Source organism: Myotis lucifugus, unplaced genomic scaffold, assembly GCF_000147115.1.
Source record: "Myotis lucifugus unplaced genomic scaffold, Myoluc2.0 scaffold_23, whole genome shotgun sequence".
NCBI lineage: Eukaryota > Metazoa > Chordata > Mammalia > Chiroptera > Vespertilionidae > Myotis > Myotis lucifugus.
In genome coordinates, this window is record NW_005871071.1 from 2,630,420 (window position 1) to 2,647,893 (window position 17,474).

Below are 17,474 nucleotides of genomic sequence, written 5' to 3' on the forward strand. Positions count from 1 at the left end.
AGTTGTTAATATCCTAGATATTTTTACGCTTAAAAATGTAGAATTTTGTGCCAAAAAAAAGAGCATTTGCGGGAAGTTTTAATTCATTATTTTGAAGAAAAAGTTATTGTATACTTCGGGAAGCTTATGGTGAACATGCTACATCTCAAGATACTTGTGAACACTGGTTGAAATGCTTTAAAAATGATGATTTCGATGTGAAAGACAAAGAACATCCAGGTCAACCGAAAAAGTTTGAAGACCAACAATTACAAGCATTATTGGATGAAGATGCGTGTCAAACTCAAAAACAACTTGCAGAAAGATTAAACGTTGCTCAGCAAACAGTTTCCAATTATTTACAAGCAATGGGAAAGATTTTAAAGGAAGGAAAATGGGTGCCACATCAACTGAACAAAAGACAAATGGAAAACCAAAAAGTCATCAGTAAAATGTTGCTTCAACGGCACAAAAGAAATCATCGAATTGTGACTGACGATGAAAAGTGGATTTATTTTGAGAATCCCAAATGCACAAAACATGGGTTGATCCAGGTCAACCATCAACATCGACTGCAAGGCCAAATCGCTTCGGAAGGAAGACAATGATCTGTGTTTTGTGGGATCAGGAAGGTATGGTGTATTATGAGCTTCTAAAACCAAGTGAAATAGTTAATATTGATCATTACCGACAACAAATAATCAATTTGAACCATGCTTTGATCGTGAAATGACCAGAATGTTCCAGAAGACACAGCAAAGTAATTTTGCTTCATGATAAAGCACCACCTCACACTTCAAACCCAGTTAAAGACATATTAAAAGATCTTGCCTGGGAAGTATTAACCCACCCACTGTATTCACCAGACCTTGCTCCTTCAGATTACTACTTGTTCTGATCAATGGTACATGCACTTTCTAAGCAGCACTTCAAAACATAGACATATGAAGAAGTGGAAAATTGGGTTTCTGAATGGTTTACCTAAAAATAAGAAAAGTTCTATTGGGATGGTATCCACAAATTACATAAAGATGGGGGAAATGTGTAGCTAGCGATGGACATTACTTTGAATAAAGCACTTTTGATGTTTCTCTTGAAATTATCATGTTTTCTTTGATTACAAAATCCGCACTATTAACTGGTACACCTAGTATATGATCAAAAATAGATAACCATTTCATTGCAATATATTACGTTTTTTAATTATAGTGTCCTGTCTTTTATTCTTCTCTCTATATTCATGCATGGGGAACTCTACTCTTGGCTTAAGATCAATTCTAGAAAATGTTGCCATATGATTCATGAAGATGTATATGCAACTCTTTAAGCTTCTCTTTTATGAACTTTCAAGAGCTACTTTAGATTATACTCTTGTAATAACATGGCAAAATAATATAATGAAGTTATTTGTGAAATTCTCAGATAGTCATTCATTCAAGAAATGTTTGTCGGACATATCACGTACACACTTTCACAAAAACTTTAACTCCGTAAGGTACCAATGTGCCCACAACTTAATCTATGCATGTTAAAAGAATAAATTCTGATGTAACATAAGTGTTTTTTAAATGATCACAGAATATTTGGCTATAATTTTAACTCTCTTCAGAGATGGGTGATAGCTTTTCTATTTCTAATATAGGGACAACCTAACAGATGCTGAGAATGGTAACATTCAACTGCAAGCACAACGTGCATTTACCACCAGGCGGCAGATATCTGAGGAAACAGAAAGTGTTGACAACCGAGAGTCTTCCGAGGTAGGAATAACGTTCTGGTTCTCATAGATAGACACATGTTAAAGCAACAGATTAAAGTATGTGTAGCTTAAGCTTATTCTGTTCATTTTAGAATTGGGAAATTATAAGAGAAGATGAAGGCATCTTGTATAGCGATCGGGCCTTCTCATCACCTCCACCATCAAGCAGCTCAGATGTTCAGACTCACCTTGCAGAAGAGTTGAACGCCTTACTTACTGTTAGTGGAAATGCAGCCACTGGCCAGCCAGTATCCAGCTCAGTAAGATGCTCTTAGATTTTGTTGTAGTGTCAGGATTTTATATTATACATATTTGTCCATTCAGTATCTAACTTTCACATAACATTTTGTCTTTTCCCAGTTTTATTGAGATATAATTGACATATAACATTATGTTAGTTCAATGTGTACAGGATAATGATTTGATATATGTATATATTGCAAAATGATCACCACAGTAATTTAGTTAACCTTCATCACCTCACATATTTACGAACATTTTTTTCTTGTGATAACAACTTTGTCTAAATGGCATGCAACAATGTGTTAGGGACTTTGGGACTTTACAGTGTGATCATTTTTCCAAATAGTCCCACTAATGGTATGGAACAGAGTCTTGGATAATCTAAATGGTCATTGGAGTCCACATGTTCATTATGTCAATGCCCTTCAGCCAGAGACCGCCATGAACACACCTGTAATTGAACAAGTTGGGTTTATTACTCATTTCAACAAGCGAGAGCACACTCCATGAGTGTCTCGGTGAGATATGTTGGAAAAGACTTAATGGATTTAGGCTCATGTTAGGCAATTTGGGGGAGGGTATAGGAAAGCAGGATTTTGCTTGTGCCTTGGATGCTGTCAGGAAGCAGGGGTAACTCTGTCATAGGGTCTCTCAAATTTTATCTATAGCCAGGCAAAAGCTATTAGTCAAGAGGCAGCAGTCATTCACATTTGCCAGGATAGGGAGATATTTGGTATTTTTGGCTTGAAAATGTTCACATTTTGTCTGTGTCCAGGCGTAATTACAGATTGGTCTTGATTTAATCTCCATCCTACCGATGAGTGTCCGGTCAGGTCCTGCTTTCTGCTCAGTTATACCACAGATGCTTCCAACGCACATGTGTGAATAAGTGCTGATGTACTTAGGCGAAACAAGGAGATAGATGGCACTCTCACTTCAGTAACTGCTATAGAAATTGCTGTGTGTAGGGTCCAGAAGCAAAGATTCCAACATGCACTGCCATAATGCGATCTTTATGGCTAGCTCTCTCATCTGTATCATCAAGGGAGTTCTTTCAGTGAAAGACAAAGATCATTCTCTGAGGATGCTATGGTCATTTCTAGTTGGAATTCCCTGGTTTTCATTCAATCCTGTACTAATAAAAGACAAACATGCAAATTGACTGTACTTTTGCTATGCCTAAGCCACGCCCACCAGCCAATCAGAGCGACTATGTGCAAATTAACCCAACCAAGATGGCGGCCGGCAGCCACGGAGCTGGAGCAAGCAGGAGGCTTGCTTGCTCCAGTGATGGAGGAAGCCAAGCTTCCCCGCCTGCTGCGGCCCGGCTCTGAGCTCCACTGAAAGCAACAAAGTTTCAATTATAGAAGGTAAATAAACCCCAGATACCTGCTTTCAGACAGCCATGGCCACGGAGCTGAAGCGAGCAGGAGCTGGCTCTGAGCTCCACTGAAAGCAACAAAGTTTCAATTTTAGAAGGTAAACAAACCCCAGATACCTGCTTTCAGCCAGCCTTGGCCATGGAGCTGGAGCAAGCAGGAATGGGTTGCCCCTGGCGATGGAGGAAGCCAAGCTTTCCGCAGGCCTCCGCTAAAGGCAACAAAGTTTCAATTATAGAAGGTAAATAAATCCCAGAATAAAAAAAAAAAGAACAAAAGGAGAGACTGGGAGCTTACGTCACCAGGGTGTTTGGCCAGCCTGAAAATGGCCCTCAGCCCCTCACCCAGACTGGCCAGGCACCCCAGTGGGGACCCCCCACCCTAAAGGGGGTGTGGCCAGCCTGAAAACAGCCATCAGCCCCTCACCCAGGCTGACCAAACCTCCATGGGGTGAGGGTCCCCACTGGGGTGGACATCCTCCGAGGGGTCCTACACTGCAAGAGGGCATAGGCTGGGCTGAGGGACCCCCCTGAGTGCACAAATTTTTGTGCACCGGGCCTCTAGGTAGTAAATATTTATTGAGGGCCGACAATATGCAAGGCACAATATGCTCAAGTATTATTGAAATATAGCCATACCCATATGTTTAAGTGATGCCTATGGCTGCTTTTACACTACATTGATAGAGTTGAGTAGTTATAATAGAGACAAAAAGATAACAGAAGTTTGCTGATTTCTGTTTCAGCACTTTCCTCAGCAAACTTCAATGTAGACAGTTCTCTGTGAATACTCGTATGAATATCCAAGAGCACATCTGCCTGCTGCTCTCTTTCCCTCCTTTCTGCCACATGTCTAGTCTGTCTTCCATTTCCTTTTTCCTTTTGTCAGGGGTGTGGGAAAGGTCAGTAAAAGACTTAAAGAATAAGCTATTTTGATTTACTGGTGATAAATCACACAAGATTCTATTCCCTTTTCTCCTGTTATTTTTTAATTATTATTTAAAAAGTAATGTATGTATCCATACAATGAAATACTATGCAGACACTGAAAAGAATGAGATGGCTTTGAATGTATGTATTGTGTGGAACAATCTCTAAGCTATTAGTCGGTGAAAACCAGCAAGGTACAGAACAGTGTGCTTGATATACTATGCTTTATGTAAATTACTTTAATGACAGAGAATAAATATGTGTATGAGATTCCTTGAAGACTAAAAAGGAAACTGGTGACATTGCTCGGCTCTGAAGGGAGGAACAGGTGAGCAGGACATGTGTCTTTGGTACCTTTTGCGTTTTATAGCATACGTACGCATGTGTTGCTTATTCAGAAAAACAATTCTTTTAAAAGTGTTGTATGGTCATGGTGAACAATTAAAACAGTAATGAGGTATATAAAACAAAAGTTAAATCTTCCATATTACCTCTAACACATGCTTCCTCAATTGCTATTAATGGTTTGGCATATACCATTATTGTCCTGAACATTTTCTCTATATTTATAAACATGAGTGAGCACACATACATTTCTATATAATTTTTTTAACCTGAGATCATCTCATACACACTTTTTGGTAACTTAGTTTTTTTCACTTGCTATATCATAGACCATTGGACCATTTCAGTAAATATAAACTTACTCCTTTCAAAACCAACAACAACAAAAATTACCAAACTCTGCCATATTTAATGTGCAAATAAGCCTTAAGGTATCATACCATCTCCTGTTGATAGATGTCAGATTGTTTATAGTCCTTTGTAATTATAAACAATGGTACAGTGGCTATTCTGAGTTAATTTATACGTGTATTATAAATTTTGATGTCATTAAATAACAAAACTAAGATATTTTAGATAGTGACAACAACATGCGTATGGAAACACAAGGAAAGAGAGTATATGGGATTTCCGGGAAACAGGCAATCTTGTTTGTGAGGTGGGAGGTGCTAGAGCCAAAGAGAAGAGCCCGGTCAGGAAGCTCACTCAGCACTGTGTTCTAGGCTGTGGATTTTATCCTAGTGTGGGTATAAATCACTGCAGGGCTCCGAGCTAGAGAACCAGGTTGCTGGCTCACGCTATACAACGGTCTCTGGCTGCAGCACGCCCTATGGGATGTAGATTCAAGGAAATCAGACTTGATGTCGTGAAATCTATTAGGATGTTGCTGCAGTAATAACCAAGGTGACAAATGAGGAACACTTGACATTTTAAAACCAACAAACTTAAGCTAAACTGGAGAGGGAGTGTATTTGCAAGCTAGTCAAGAAACAATGAATAGGATCTGGTGGCTGACCTGGCTGTGAGGGACAGGAGTGGAGGAGTTTGGGGTCTGACTGACATCTGACTTGGACAGCTGCTGGCCTCGCATGCTGCCCTCTGAAGTGAGGTGAGGGTTTGAGTGGCTGTGAACAGGGAAAAACTGAATCCAGTTTGGGGCACAGTGAAGGGGTGTCTGGCATTCAAGGGAACGTGTCCAGGAGGCAGTCTAGGGTGGGGGAGAGGTGTCTAGAAGCTGAGGCATTAGCACGTGGGTGGTGCTGAGAGCCCTGGGTGCTGTCACCCAGTCTCCACACCGCTTCCTAGCCAGCGTTCTTTCTTCTACCCCCTCGTACCCACCCCCATGATGTTATCAGCCTCTCTAAGACAAATCCAAGATCTAAAATTATTACCATTCTTCTTTTTATAAGAATCATTCCAGCAGAAGAGGCAGCTTACAAGCCTACACTTTTGAGGAACAGCCTGCACTTCCTGTGGTGAGTTTCATCCTCTTCCTCCCCCACCCCCCACCCCCATCATCCATGAAAATGTAAAACTCAGCAACCTTTTCTTTTTTTTTTTTAACACTGAGTATGACCTTTGACTGCCTAGCGCAGCGGTTCTCAACCTGTGGGTCGAGACCCCTTTGGGGGTTGAACGACCCTTTCACAGGGAGCGCCTAAGACCATCAGAAAACACATATATAATTACATATTGTTTTTGTGATTAATCACTATGATATAATTATGCTCAATTTGTAACAATGAAAATACATCCTGCATATCAGATATTTACATTACGATTCATAACAGTAGCAACATTACAGTTATGAAGTAGCAACGAGAATAATTTTATGGTTGGGGGTCACCACAACATGAGGAACTGTATTAAAGGGTCACCGCATTAGGAAGGTTGAGAACCACTGGCCTAGCGGAATACTGATCCAGACCAGGATCTAGGCTCTGGGATAGGAGGTGCAGGGGAGGGAAATTGAGTAGGTAGTTTCTTTAAGAACGAAACCGAAGAACTGCCTCCCGCATAGTAAGAAAGCCCATCTCTGACTGTGGGTGACATCCGGCTTGTCTGAAGGGCTGTCCTGGCTGGAGGGGGTCTGCCGCAGGGAGCACATGGTTCAGGATGATGGTGTCCAGCTGCCTTGGCTCTGTACACAGCCCGTGGCATATAGCAGCCATTCTGCCCCACACATGAAGTGTCATGTCAGAATTCAGTCACGTATATTCTGCTGCTTTGGGGTAAATGCTATGAAGCTATCAGTTTAACTCATCTGGTTTACTGTGTCATTGAAAGCTGTTCTCTTGTTGATTTTCTGTCTGGAAGATCTATCCATTGATATCAATGGGGTGTTAAAGTCCCCTCTTACTGTTGATTTTTCTCTTTATGTCCATCAGTTTTTGCTTTATATATTTAGGTGATACTATGTTGGGCACATAACTGTTTTCAAGGGTTATATTCTCTTGTTGGATTGAGTCCTTTCTTATTATGCAATGTCCTTCTTTGTCTGTTATTATAGCCTTTATTTTAAAGTCTATTTTGTTTGATAGAAATATTGCTACCCCAGCTCTCTTTTTGTTTCCATTTGCATGAAATACCTTTTTCTATCCCTTTATTTTCAATCTCTGTGTATCTTTCTACCTGAAGTGAGTCTCGTTTTTTTAATATATATTTTTTATCAATTTCAGAGAGGAAGGGAGAAGGAGAGAGAGAAACATCAATGATGAGAGAGAATCACCAATTGGCTGCCTCCTGTACGCCCCCCACTGGGGATTGAACCTGCAACCCAGGCATGTGCCCTGACCAGGAATCAAACCACAACCTCCTGGTTCATAGGTTGATGCTCAACCACTGAGCAACACCGGCCAGGTGAAAGTGAGTCTCTTGCAGATAGCATATATATGGGTCTTGTTGTTGTTGTTTTTTAAAATAAATATGTTTTTATTGATTTCAGAGAGGAAGAAAGAGGGAGAAAGAGATAGAAACATCAATGATGAGAGAGAATCATTGATTGGTTGCCTCCTGCATGCCCCCTACTGGGGATTGAGCCCACAACTGGGGCATGTGCCCTTGACCAGAATCGAACCTGGAACCTTTCAGTACTCAGGCCGAAGCTCTATCTGCTGAGCCAAACCAGCTAGAGCTGGTCTTGTTTTCTTAATCATTCAGCTACCCTATATCTTTTGATTGGAGCATTTATGCCATTTACATTTAAAGTGTAAATGTCCCTTATTGAAAGGGACTTAGTTATTGACATTTTAGCATTCATATTTATGGGGGAGTGTCCTTCTTATAAAGTCCCTTTAACATTTCTTGTAATAATGGTTTGATGGTGATAACTCTTTTAGCTTTTTTTTTTTTTTAAATCTGGGAAGCTCTTTATTTCTCCTTGAATTTTAAATGATAGCCTTGCTGGGTAGAGTAGTCTTGGTTGTAGGTCCTTGTATATAATGATTTTGAGTATTTCATGCCAATCCCTCTGACCTGCAAAGTTACTGTAGAGAAATAAGCTACAGTAGGCAACTAATTGCTTTTCTCTTGTTGCTTTTAACATTCTCTCTTTGTTGTTAACCTTTTGCATTTTAATTATGATGTGTCTTGGTGTGGGCCTCTTTGGGTTCATCTTGTTTGGGATTCTGTGTTTCCTGGACTTGTGTATCTTTTTCCTTCACCAGGGTTGGGAAGTTTTCTGTTATTATTTTTTCTAATAGGTTCCTGATCCCTTACTCTCTCTTCTCCTTCTGGGACCCCTATGATGTGGATGTTGTTATGCTTCATGTTGTCCCAAAGGTCCCTTAAACTATCCTCATTTTTTAAAATTATTTTTTTATTTTTGTTGCTCTGGTTAAGTGTTTTTTCCTACCTTGCCTACCTTGATTCAGTTTTCTACTTCATTTAATCTTCTGTTGATTCCTTCTAGTGTATTCTTCATTTCAGATATTGTGTCCTTCATTTCTGACTAGTTTCTATGTCTTTTTTAATGCTTGCTCTCTGGTGAAGTTCTCACTAAGTTCCTTGAGCACCCTTATGACCATTTTATTGAACTCTGTATCTGATAGTTTGTTTGCCCTTATGTCTTTTAGCTTCTTTTCTGAAGATTTCTCCTGTTTGTTTTTTTAAGGCATTTTCTTTGTCTCCCATTTGGCTGCCTTTCTGTGTATTAGGTAGATCTGTTATGTCTCCCAATCTTGGTAGAGTGGCCTTATATGTAGTATAAGTGTCCTGAGTGACTCAGTGGCACAGACTCCCTGATCACCTGGTGCTCCAGGAGCATACCTTGTGTAGGTTATGTATGCCTTCCTTTTGTAGATGAGCTTTGATTGCTGTTGGCATATCTATCAGTGGGACTGACCCTCCACTGGCTGGTTATGAGGATTGGTCACAGTCAGTGTCTGAGCTGCTCCATGGGGGCTGACCCCATGAAACAGAATTTGCCCCCACAGGGTCTGGTGCTTTCTGGGACCTTCCTTTGGGTGTATCACTTTTGGAGCTAATTGGGTCATGCTCTATTGTGGTTTGAAGACTGCCACCATGTATGTTGGTTCTGGGGCCTATTGGAAGAGACTCTGGTGCAGGTCAATGTTATACGCTGCCTGTGACCAGCTCTGGGCTATCTGTTAGGAGCTACAAAGCAATCCACAGTTGGTAGCTCCCTTGCCGGGCCTTGGTGAGGGTAGGAGGGGCCAAGCTTTGTACCAAGGCCAGATGCCACAAGTACAAGGCCTGGGGCAGATCAGCAAAAGGCCCAAGCCACCCTGAGACCTGCCACTGCCTGCCAGCTGCCCGTTCTGCTCAGCCACTGAAAGAGCCTTGGGCAGTACTCTAGTTGCATGTGTTGGGTTCACAGGGAATCACCAGGTAAGGGCAAATGGTGTTCACCAAGTTAATACAGACTCAACTTGGCACCAGTTCTGGATCTAAAGCCATTCAGCAAAAGTCTCAGGGTGCACCAAAGACCAGCTGCCACCTGCCTAGGGCCTGTGTACCTTTGCGGTGGGATGGGGTGTCAGGGAGTCATCAGGGTGGAGCCAGTAGAGTTCATCAGGTTAAAGCAGATTAAGAGGGAGGGCTCAACACAGGACAGGTGGCACCTGTCCAGCATGCAGGAAGACGGCTCTTACTCTGAAGTCACACAACTCAGTTTCTCTCTGTGTGTCTCTGGCACCCAGAATTCCTCAAGTGTTTTTTAAGAAAGACTGCAATGTGTGCCCCAGCAGAACCTACAACTCTGACCAAGTTGAGTAGCGCAAGGCCTCTGGGAGTCGTCAGGGTGGGACTAATATAGCTCACTAGGCTAATGCCCTGAGGGGGAAGTGCTTGACCCAGGAGAGACGGCATCTGTGTGCAGTATGGGAGAGGGACTCAACACAGGGTCATTGGTGACTGTCCCTCCAGCCCTCTCTCCAAAACCACACAAGTCAGTTTCTCCCTGTATGACTCAGGTACCTTCTTAGCTGCTATCCCTCTGCTGGAGCTCCGGGTGAGTGCCTGGGAACAAGAGCTTGTGTGCAAGCCCTTTAGGAGTTCTCCTCGGCTTCCAGCAGCCATCCATCTTCCTGGGTAGGAATCCCCATAGATTTTTCACAGCCAGATGTTATGTGGGCTCTTCTTCCCAGCACTTTTGTTCTGGGCTGGGGAGCTCAGCGTGGGATTGAGACTCCTGGCTTCCCAGAGGGACCTCTACAGATGAGATATCCCTCCAGATTCTCAACCACTGCATGTGGGTGCAGGGCCAGCCTGTTTCATGTCTCCACCCCTCCTACCAGTCTCATGTGGCTTCTTCTGTAAATCCTTAATTACAAGACGTCTGTTCAGCTAGTCTTCAGATGGATATTCTGGTTATTCAGGTTGATTGTTCAGTAATTTAGTTGTGATGTTGATGTGGTCATGGGAAGAGGTGAAGAAGGCACAGTTTCCGTCCATTATGCCATATTGGAGCAGATTTTCTACTGTGACGTTTTCTTAGTGTTAATTAATACCCTCATCTTTATTGTCTATTGTTTTGTCTAAATGAACTGTTATCTGATTTACTGTGTACACTTCAAAATATTATTTAAAACATGTTTCGTTTTAAAGAGGGCTAGCAGTGACAATGGGATGTGTTCTTTTTAAAAGCATTTTTTCATAGTAATATTTAATTCTCTCATTATTCTTCATGTTAGCTTTTGCCTACTTCATCTGGATTACCACCAGGTTGGGAAGAAAAACAAGATGAAAGAGGAAGATCTTATTATGTAGATCACAATTCCAGAACCACTACGTGGACAAAGCCCACTGTACAGGTACCCTCAAATCTATCCCTTAACTTGTTTTCTTACATAAATGAAGCCATCATATTTCTATGGAAGCTATTACTTCACTTTGTGGTATATATTGGATGCTGCTGGCATGTTCTAGTTATTTTCTGACATTGGTGCTAAGTGTCTACTATTTCCTGTGGGTCTCTGATGTGCATGAATTACCACATGTCATTACGTAAAACAAGTCCAGTTGGGAATAAGAGGACAAAGTAAATGATCTAGTCCATTGGGTAATTTTGTAATTTGAATGGTTAAGACCTTTATTTAGCTAAAAGATAATCTTAGTAATTTGTATCTATTAAAGAAATTTGTGTTGATGACACATTGTCCTTGACAACAGTGAGTGCTTTTGTAAGTGTTTAGGGAAATATTTATTTTATCTTAATATCATTTCTCTTATTGAGAGTAATAGAACAGATACCTTTTTCTTTACACCCAGTATTTACCACCATTAACAAATTACTATATTCATTTCTAGACTTTTTATTTTTTAAAATAAAATTTTACAGATCAGAGAAAATTTCTTTTAGCCAAACACTTGGTCCCACTCCCCAGAGAGAACCACCTTTTTGAATTTGTTGTGTATTCTACCCTATTTTATATACTTACAAACAGAGTTAAACAATGCAAAATATTGTTTATGTCCATATGTTTCAAATTTTGCAAAGATGTTGTGTTGTATAATTCTGAATCTTTTTTTTGCTCAACATTGTTTTAAAACCCCATCCTTTTTTTTTAATAGCGATCCAGTGTATTTCTTTTAACTACTGCCTAATATTTCATCAGATGACTATATTCCAATTAGCCATTTCTATAGTGGATATTTGCCATTCAGTTTTGTCTATCCAGTATTGGAACCCACTTCTATATACATAGAACTCCCCACCTCTGAGTCTTTTGGGTGAGCAGAGACAACCTTCGGCAGTTACACTGTGGCTTCTCTTGCAGCGAGGGCACAGCTTCCTTAGTCACGTGCATCAGCAACAACTTTGTCAACCAGCATCTTACAGCTCAAGAATTAGCTGAGAAATGATAAATTATTTTTAAAAAACAACAACAAAGTTTAACAGAACACTTTATTTTAAAAATGAGCCTCCAATGTTTAGGCTTATTTATACGTGTATATTCTGCCTGCAGGTTGTTACCTTTGTAACCACAGCTATTTGTGTAAACTCTATAAAACATTTCAACGTGATTTAATTAATGTGCTAGGCCACAGTGGAGACCAGTCCGCTGCCAGCAAGCCAGAGTTTTCCTGCAAGCCCTCAACCACAGGTCCCCACAAGTGATTCGGCACAGCAGGTGACTCCGCCGGCTGAAATGGAGCAAGGGTTCCTTCCCAAAGGCTGGGAAGTCCGGCATGCACCAAACGGGAGGCCTTTCTTTATTGACCACAACACCAAAACCACCACCTGGGTAACTTCAATACTCTCCAATTTAAATTTATAACAACAATAGTAATCGCTTATATGTAGTTCTTTGTAATCTTTTTAAGTGTACATTAATATAACCTTCATTTTCTAGTATTCATTTAAAATTATGTTGAAATCATAATAGTATTATGTCTATTCAAGGTATGTTTATGACCATTTTTAGTATTTGGGGGTATTGTCCTGTAGATACATTTACTTCCTATATCCAATTTTAAACTCAGTAGTCATAAATGCTTGGGAAGATACTTAGTAATATCTCTGTAGTTCCAAAGTACTTTTGAATCCATACCTCATTTAATATTTAAAAAATAACAACTTGTAAGGCTAAGTAGAATAAGTATTTTTATCTTAAGACAAGGGCTTAAAGTTATTTAGCCATTGGTTCACCACTAATAGAAAAATTACTGAAAATTAGCAGCAAAATAAATAGGTTTGATTAACTAATTTAAAGACGAGTGTGCCTAAAAAACCTAAAATAATTTAATAAATTATTTAATCAAATATTAAAATAATAATTCAAATAAGTTGAAGTTCTCTTTTTCAACAGTTTGGTTGATTTTAATAACCTATTTGAGCTTGCCACCCTACCTTTCGAAAATATTAATAAATCAACACGTTAACAGGTGCCAAAAAGCATGTTCAGGGCTTCAGAAACAATAAGTAGTCCAGTTTACTGTCCCACTCTTTCACCCAATTTTGTTTAGAGAAGAGTCCTATGTAGCCCTAAGGAATGGGGCAAAATACTCTGAATGGTTTCTGTGAGAGATGATGAGTTAACACAGATCCTACTCTGAAATCTGAGAACTGAATACTGTAGCCTGAAAATGATATTAGATCTTACATGGAGAAACTATTATTTCTCAGATTAAGCCAGCGGTTCTCAACTTGTGGGTCGCGACCCCTTTGGCGGTCGAACGACCCTTTCACAGGGGTTGCCTAAGACCATCCTGCATATCAGATATTTACATTACGATTCATAACAGTAGACACATTACAGTTATGAAGTAGCAACGAAAATAATTTTATGGTTGGGTCACAACATGAGGAACTGTATTTAAAGGGCCAGAAGGTTGAGAACCACTGGATTAAGCAAATGAAATAAAAGAATAGTTTAAGCCTGGATGGCGTCAGCTTATCAGGAGGTCACGGTTTCAATTCCTGGTTGGGGACCATGTGTGGGTGGAGGCAGCTGATCTATGATTCTCTCATCATTGATGTTTCTATCTCTCCCTCTCCCTTCCTCTCTGAAATCAATAAAAATGTATTTTTTAAAAGAGAATAATTTAAATATTTATTGGTATTAGAAAACATAGTATCAGATTGACTTTCATAATTTTAAAATTATACTGTTTCTTCATTTATTCTACCAAAAAAGGAAGATCCAAGACTGAAAATTCCAGCTCATCTGAGAGGAAAGACATCACTAGATTCTTCCAATGACCTTGGACCTTTACCTGTAAGTTTATAGAGCTGCTACCAAACTATTTGGCTGCATTAAACATTTTGTATTTGGGACTACAGTAGTAGTTCTTTAACAGCTGTAAGTAATATAATTAAAGTGTTGATGCCTTCTACTAAGAATGAAATATGCAAATTAAATTAATCATATAACCAATGGTATTTTTCTACCCATACATCTAAAACGCTTTTTGTAAAATAATTGAAATACATTCTTCATCATAGCCAGGATGGGAAGAAAGAACCCACACAGATGGAAGAATCTTCTACATAAATCACAGTATGTGCAGCGTGTTTTTTCATTACATTATTTCATAATGTTGAATTTTGTGCATAAGAATGAAGAATATCTTTTCTCTCTCTCTCTTCAGATATAAAAAGAACACAATGGGAAGATCCTCGGTTGCAGAATGTAGCAATAACTGGACCAGTAAGTCTCTTCGTATCAGTATGTCCTGATGGGATTGTCCTCTCACCTATCTCTTTAAGGATGAATGGTCAAGTGCGTAACCCTGCAGGCATTGGGAGGAAAGCATATTTGCCTTTCTCTCCTCTGTCACCACCCCAACTCCAGGTCTCAGATATTTCAAAAAAGCATATAAGATTATATCCTTCTCCCGCACAATAGCTTTGGGAGACTAGTAAGCCAGACAGTCAAAATGCTAAGGCAGTGGGCTGCTGTGCTCAGGCTCATACTTGCCACTGTCTGAAAAAGAATGTCAGGCCACAGCAGATCAGAGAGGAATCTAGAGTGTACAGGTGAGGAAGTAGACAGTGCCCTATCCACTCTGGGGCTGCATCTTGAACTTTTTGGTAGAAATTATTATAGATATGAGATATAGATATAGTATAGAGCAGGGGTCCTCAAACTTTTTAAACAGGGGGCCAGTTCACTGTCCCTCAGACCGTTGGAGGGCCGGACTATAGTTTAAAAAAAAACTATGAACAAATTCCTATGCACACTGCACATATCTTATTTTGAAGTAAAAAAACAAAACGGGAACAAATACAATATTTGTATTTGCATGTGGCCCGCGGGCCGTAGTTTGAGGACCCCTGGTATAGATATATAGATAGATATAGATAAAGATATAGATATAGATATAGATATAGATATATGACACACTCATATTTAAATATTGCCATGTATGATTTTTATACTACTCTTAAGTCGGGTTAATAATAGGAAAATTATTATCCTCTTTTATATAGTAAATTTTCCATTTTTTAGTTATTCAGATTTTAATTGTTTTTAATTCACAAAAATAAGTAAAATTAAAGATACAGTTTTTTTAGATTACTTTTTAGTCTCCATGTTTGGTCGTTTAAAATAATGGATAAAAAAGGCAACTCCACAACGTTCAAGGAAAAAGTACATTTTTCAAATTGTTCCCTTAATGGAGAAATCACTTTGAAAGTCTCTTTAGAAATGGAAATTTTCATCTCTAATATTTCTCTTCTTGGAAGAAATTTCCTGTTTCTGGCATGTTGCATTTCAAGAATATTGAATGATGAAAATTACAGCCATAGGAATTGCTGAATATAATTTTATCTTAAACAGAGAAATTTAAAAAGTTTTAAGTTTTGTATTTGTTTTTCTTTAAATTAAACTTTCCTTTCCACATATTCTCTTTTAATGCCTTTAACTTATGTACATAAAATACGCAGAGGGGAACTTTTAAAATTGTTCCAAAATAAAACAACCTAAACCTTCTTTATTTTTCTACAAATTTCAACTCAAGGCAGTGCCCTACTCCAGGGATTACAAAAGAAAGTATGAGTTCTTCCGAAGAAAGTTGAAGAAGCAGGTTAGTGATACTTATAATGAGTTTTTAAGAATGAATGTTATGTACACTTAAGGTAATGGGAAATGCCTTTTTAAATGGATGAAGGAGATACAAAAAAAAAGGGGGGGGGGAGAAAAGAGCAAGAGGATTTGTTCTATATTTGTAACAACTTTAAATAGTTTCCTATAGGGAAAGGATGCTTATTTTTCTTATATGCCTTTAGAGACCACAATTATTTTATGTCTTTATTTTTCAAGGTATCCTGTAATCTAGACAAGTAATATTAAAAGTTTGCTTTTAAAGAACACTAATGTAGTTTCCTGGTGGGGTTTGTGGGGCTTGGGCTTGGTAGAATCTGAGCAAGAGTAGCTCTGAGATTACCTCCTCCTGGTCTTTGACTGTGTCGGACTCTCTGGATTCCTTTCCTGCTTTGACCATTGTTTTCCAGTGATCGTCATTCATTCTCTACAGTTTCAGTTATAACAAACTGTGTAATTTGAAAGTGCGGCTGTGGTTGGAACAGTGCTCTTGTTGCTTGTCTCCTTGTACTTATCACATCTGTTCACTGCACTTCTTTGCATCATTGAAAATTTAATATTTTTGGAATTAAACTCATTATCTACCCATCTATTTCATTTCTGTTTGGTAATGACCGTATTTTTAATACCTTTCTAATTTGCTCACCTTTTCCCCTTCCCCTGCAGTTTAGGAATACTACCAGTAGGTGGCTATATTGGGTTACATTTTCTTGCATTCTAAGCCAGACGCCTGCTTTTGCACATTCAAGATCCAACATTTAACAAAAATGAAATGTAATAGGTGTTTAGTGAACTATTGTATGCCTAAATAAAATCCTAATATATCAGCAACTTTTTAAACTCATCTTCAATAAGAATGGTTAAAATTGCTTTAGAAATCTGTTTTCTACTTCTTAAAATTCTTTGGGATTTTAAGTTTTTGTTGGTTTATTTTCCTGGTAAATATTTTCAGTCTTAATTAAAAAATGCTGGTGAAATAGGAGGACTAACTTCTCCTTTTGTCACACTGAACACTTATAAACATGTTACGATATCTAATTGTTTATGTCTTCCAGGCAGCAGGAAATATGGAACAAGGCCTTTATAAACAGGTCGCAGAACACAGAACTTATAATGAATGAGCTCTCACTATATACTGGGCAGTCTTCTTAGCAAGTTAAATGTATTATTCATATAATCTCTACAATAAGGAAGGGACTTTTTTGAAATGAATAAAAGTACTTTTAATAATGCATGAGATAATTAAATCATAATGGGGTTTGAAAATCCATGCAACTAAATAACAATGGGTATAGAATTAAGTGAAAACACATTAATGGATATTTATAGCCTTCTACTCTGCCTAAGAAAGGGTAACAGTAATGGGTTCAACATCAAATTTATAAATTAGAATAAAAAAGCAGAATATACTTAAATCATTTAAAGTTTAAAAAAAGCAACAATAAATGAAAGAAGTGATTTTTAAAATTGTGAAATTAAATCTGTTTTAAATTACTCTGTGAGGAATAATAGACATCTCCTAAAGAAAAAAACACACAAAACACAAACAACTCTTATAAGTGTAAGAGGACTGAAATGACATTTACAACACAATTAACATATAAGAGAAAATTAAAAACTACTATAAACTTTTAGATTTGAAGACTTATTTGAAATAATAAATTTAGACAAATTCCTAGAAAAACATCACTTTCTAAAATTGGCCCAGGATATCAGTTAAATTTGAATATTTCTAGGAAAAGTTTTTTTTAATAGAATTTTTTATTTTTCTATTAAAATTGCCGTACAATATTATATTTGTTTTAGATGTACACCCCAGTAATTAGACATTATG

General features: G+C 38.5%; 1 protein-coding gene across 4 annotated transcripts in view; it reads left to right on the forward strand.

Annotated features, from left to right (window-relative positions):
• NEDD4 (neural precursor cell expressed, developmentally down-regulated 4, E3 ubiquitin protein ligase) overlaps positions 1–17,474 on the forward strand; it is a 117,721-nt gene that overhangs the window by 83,654 nt on the left and 16,593 nt on the right. For all 4 annotated transcript variants that reach the window (XR_002828533.1, XM_006085921.3, XM_023751619.1 and 1 more), the window contains 9 exons: positions 1,622–1,739; positions 1,831–1,998; positions 6,044–6,109; positions 10,787–10,906; positions 12,137–12,340; positions 13,733–13,813; positions 14,041–14,095; positions 14,187–14,245; positions 15,558–15,623. Coding sequence is in view for 3 of the 4 variants with exons in the window: in XM_006085921.3 (XP_006085983.1) it covers positions 1,622–1,739; positions 1,831–1,998; positions 6,044–6,109; positions 10,787–10,906; positions 12,137–12,340; positions 13,733–13,813; positions 14,041–14,095; positions 14,187–14,245; positions 15,558–15,623 (937 nt within the window). In the remaining variant the exon portion in view is untranslated. The remainder of the gene's footprint in view (positions 1–1,621; positions 1,740–1,830; positions 1,999–6,043; positions 6,110–10,786; positions 10,907–12,136; positions 12,341–13,732; positions 13,814–14,040; positions 14,096–14,186; positions 14,246–15,557; positions 15,624–17,474) is intronic.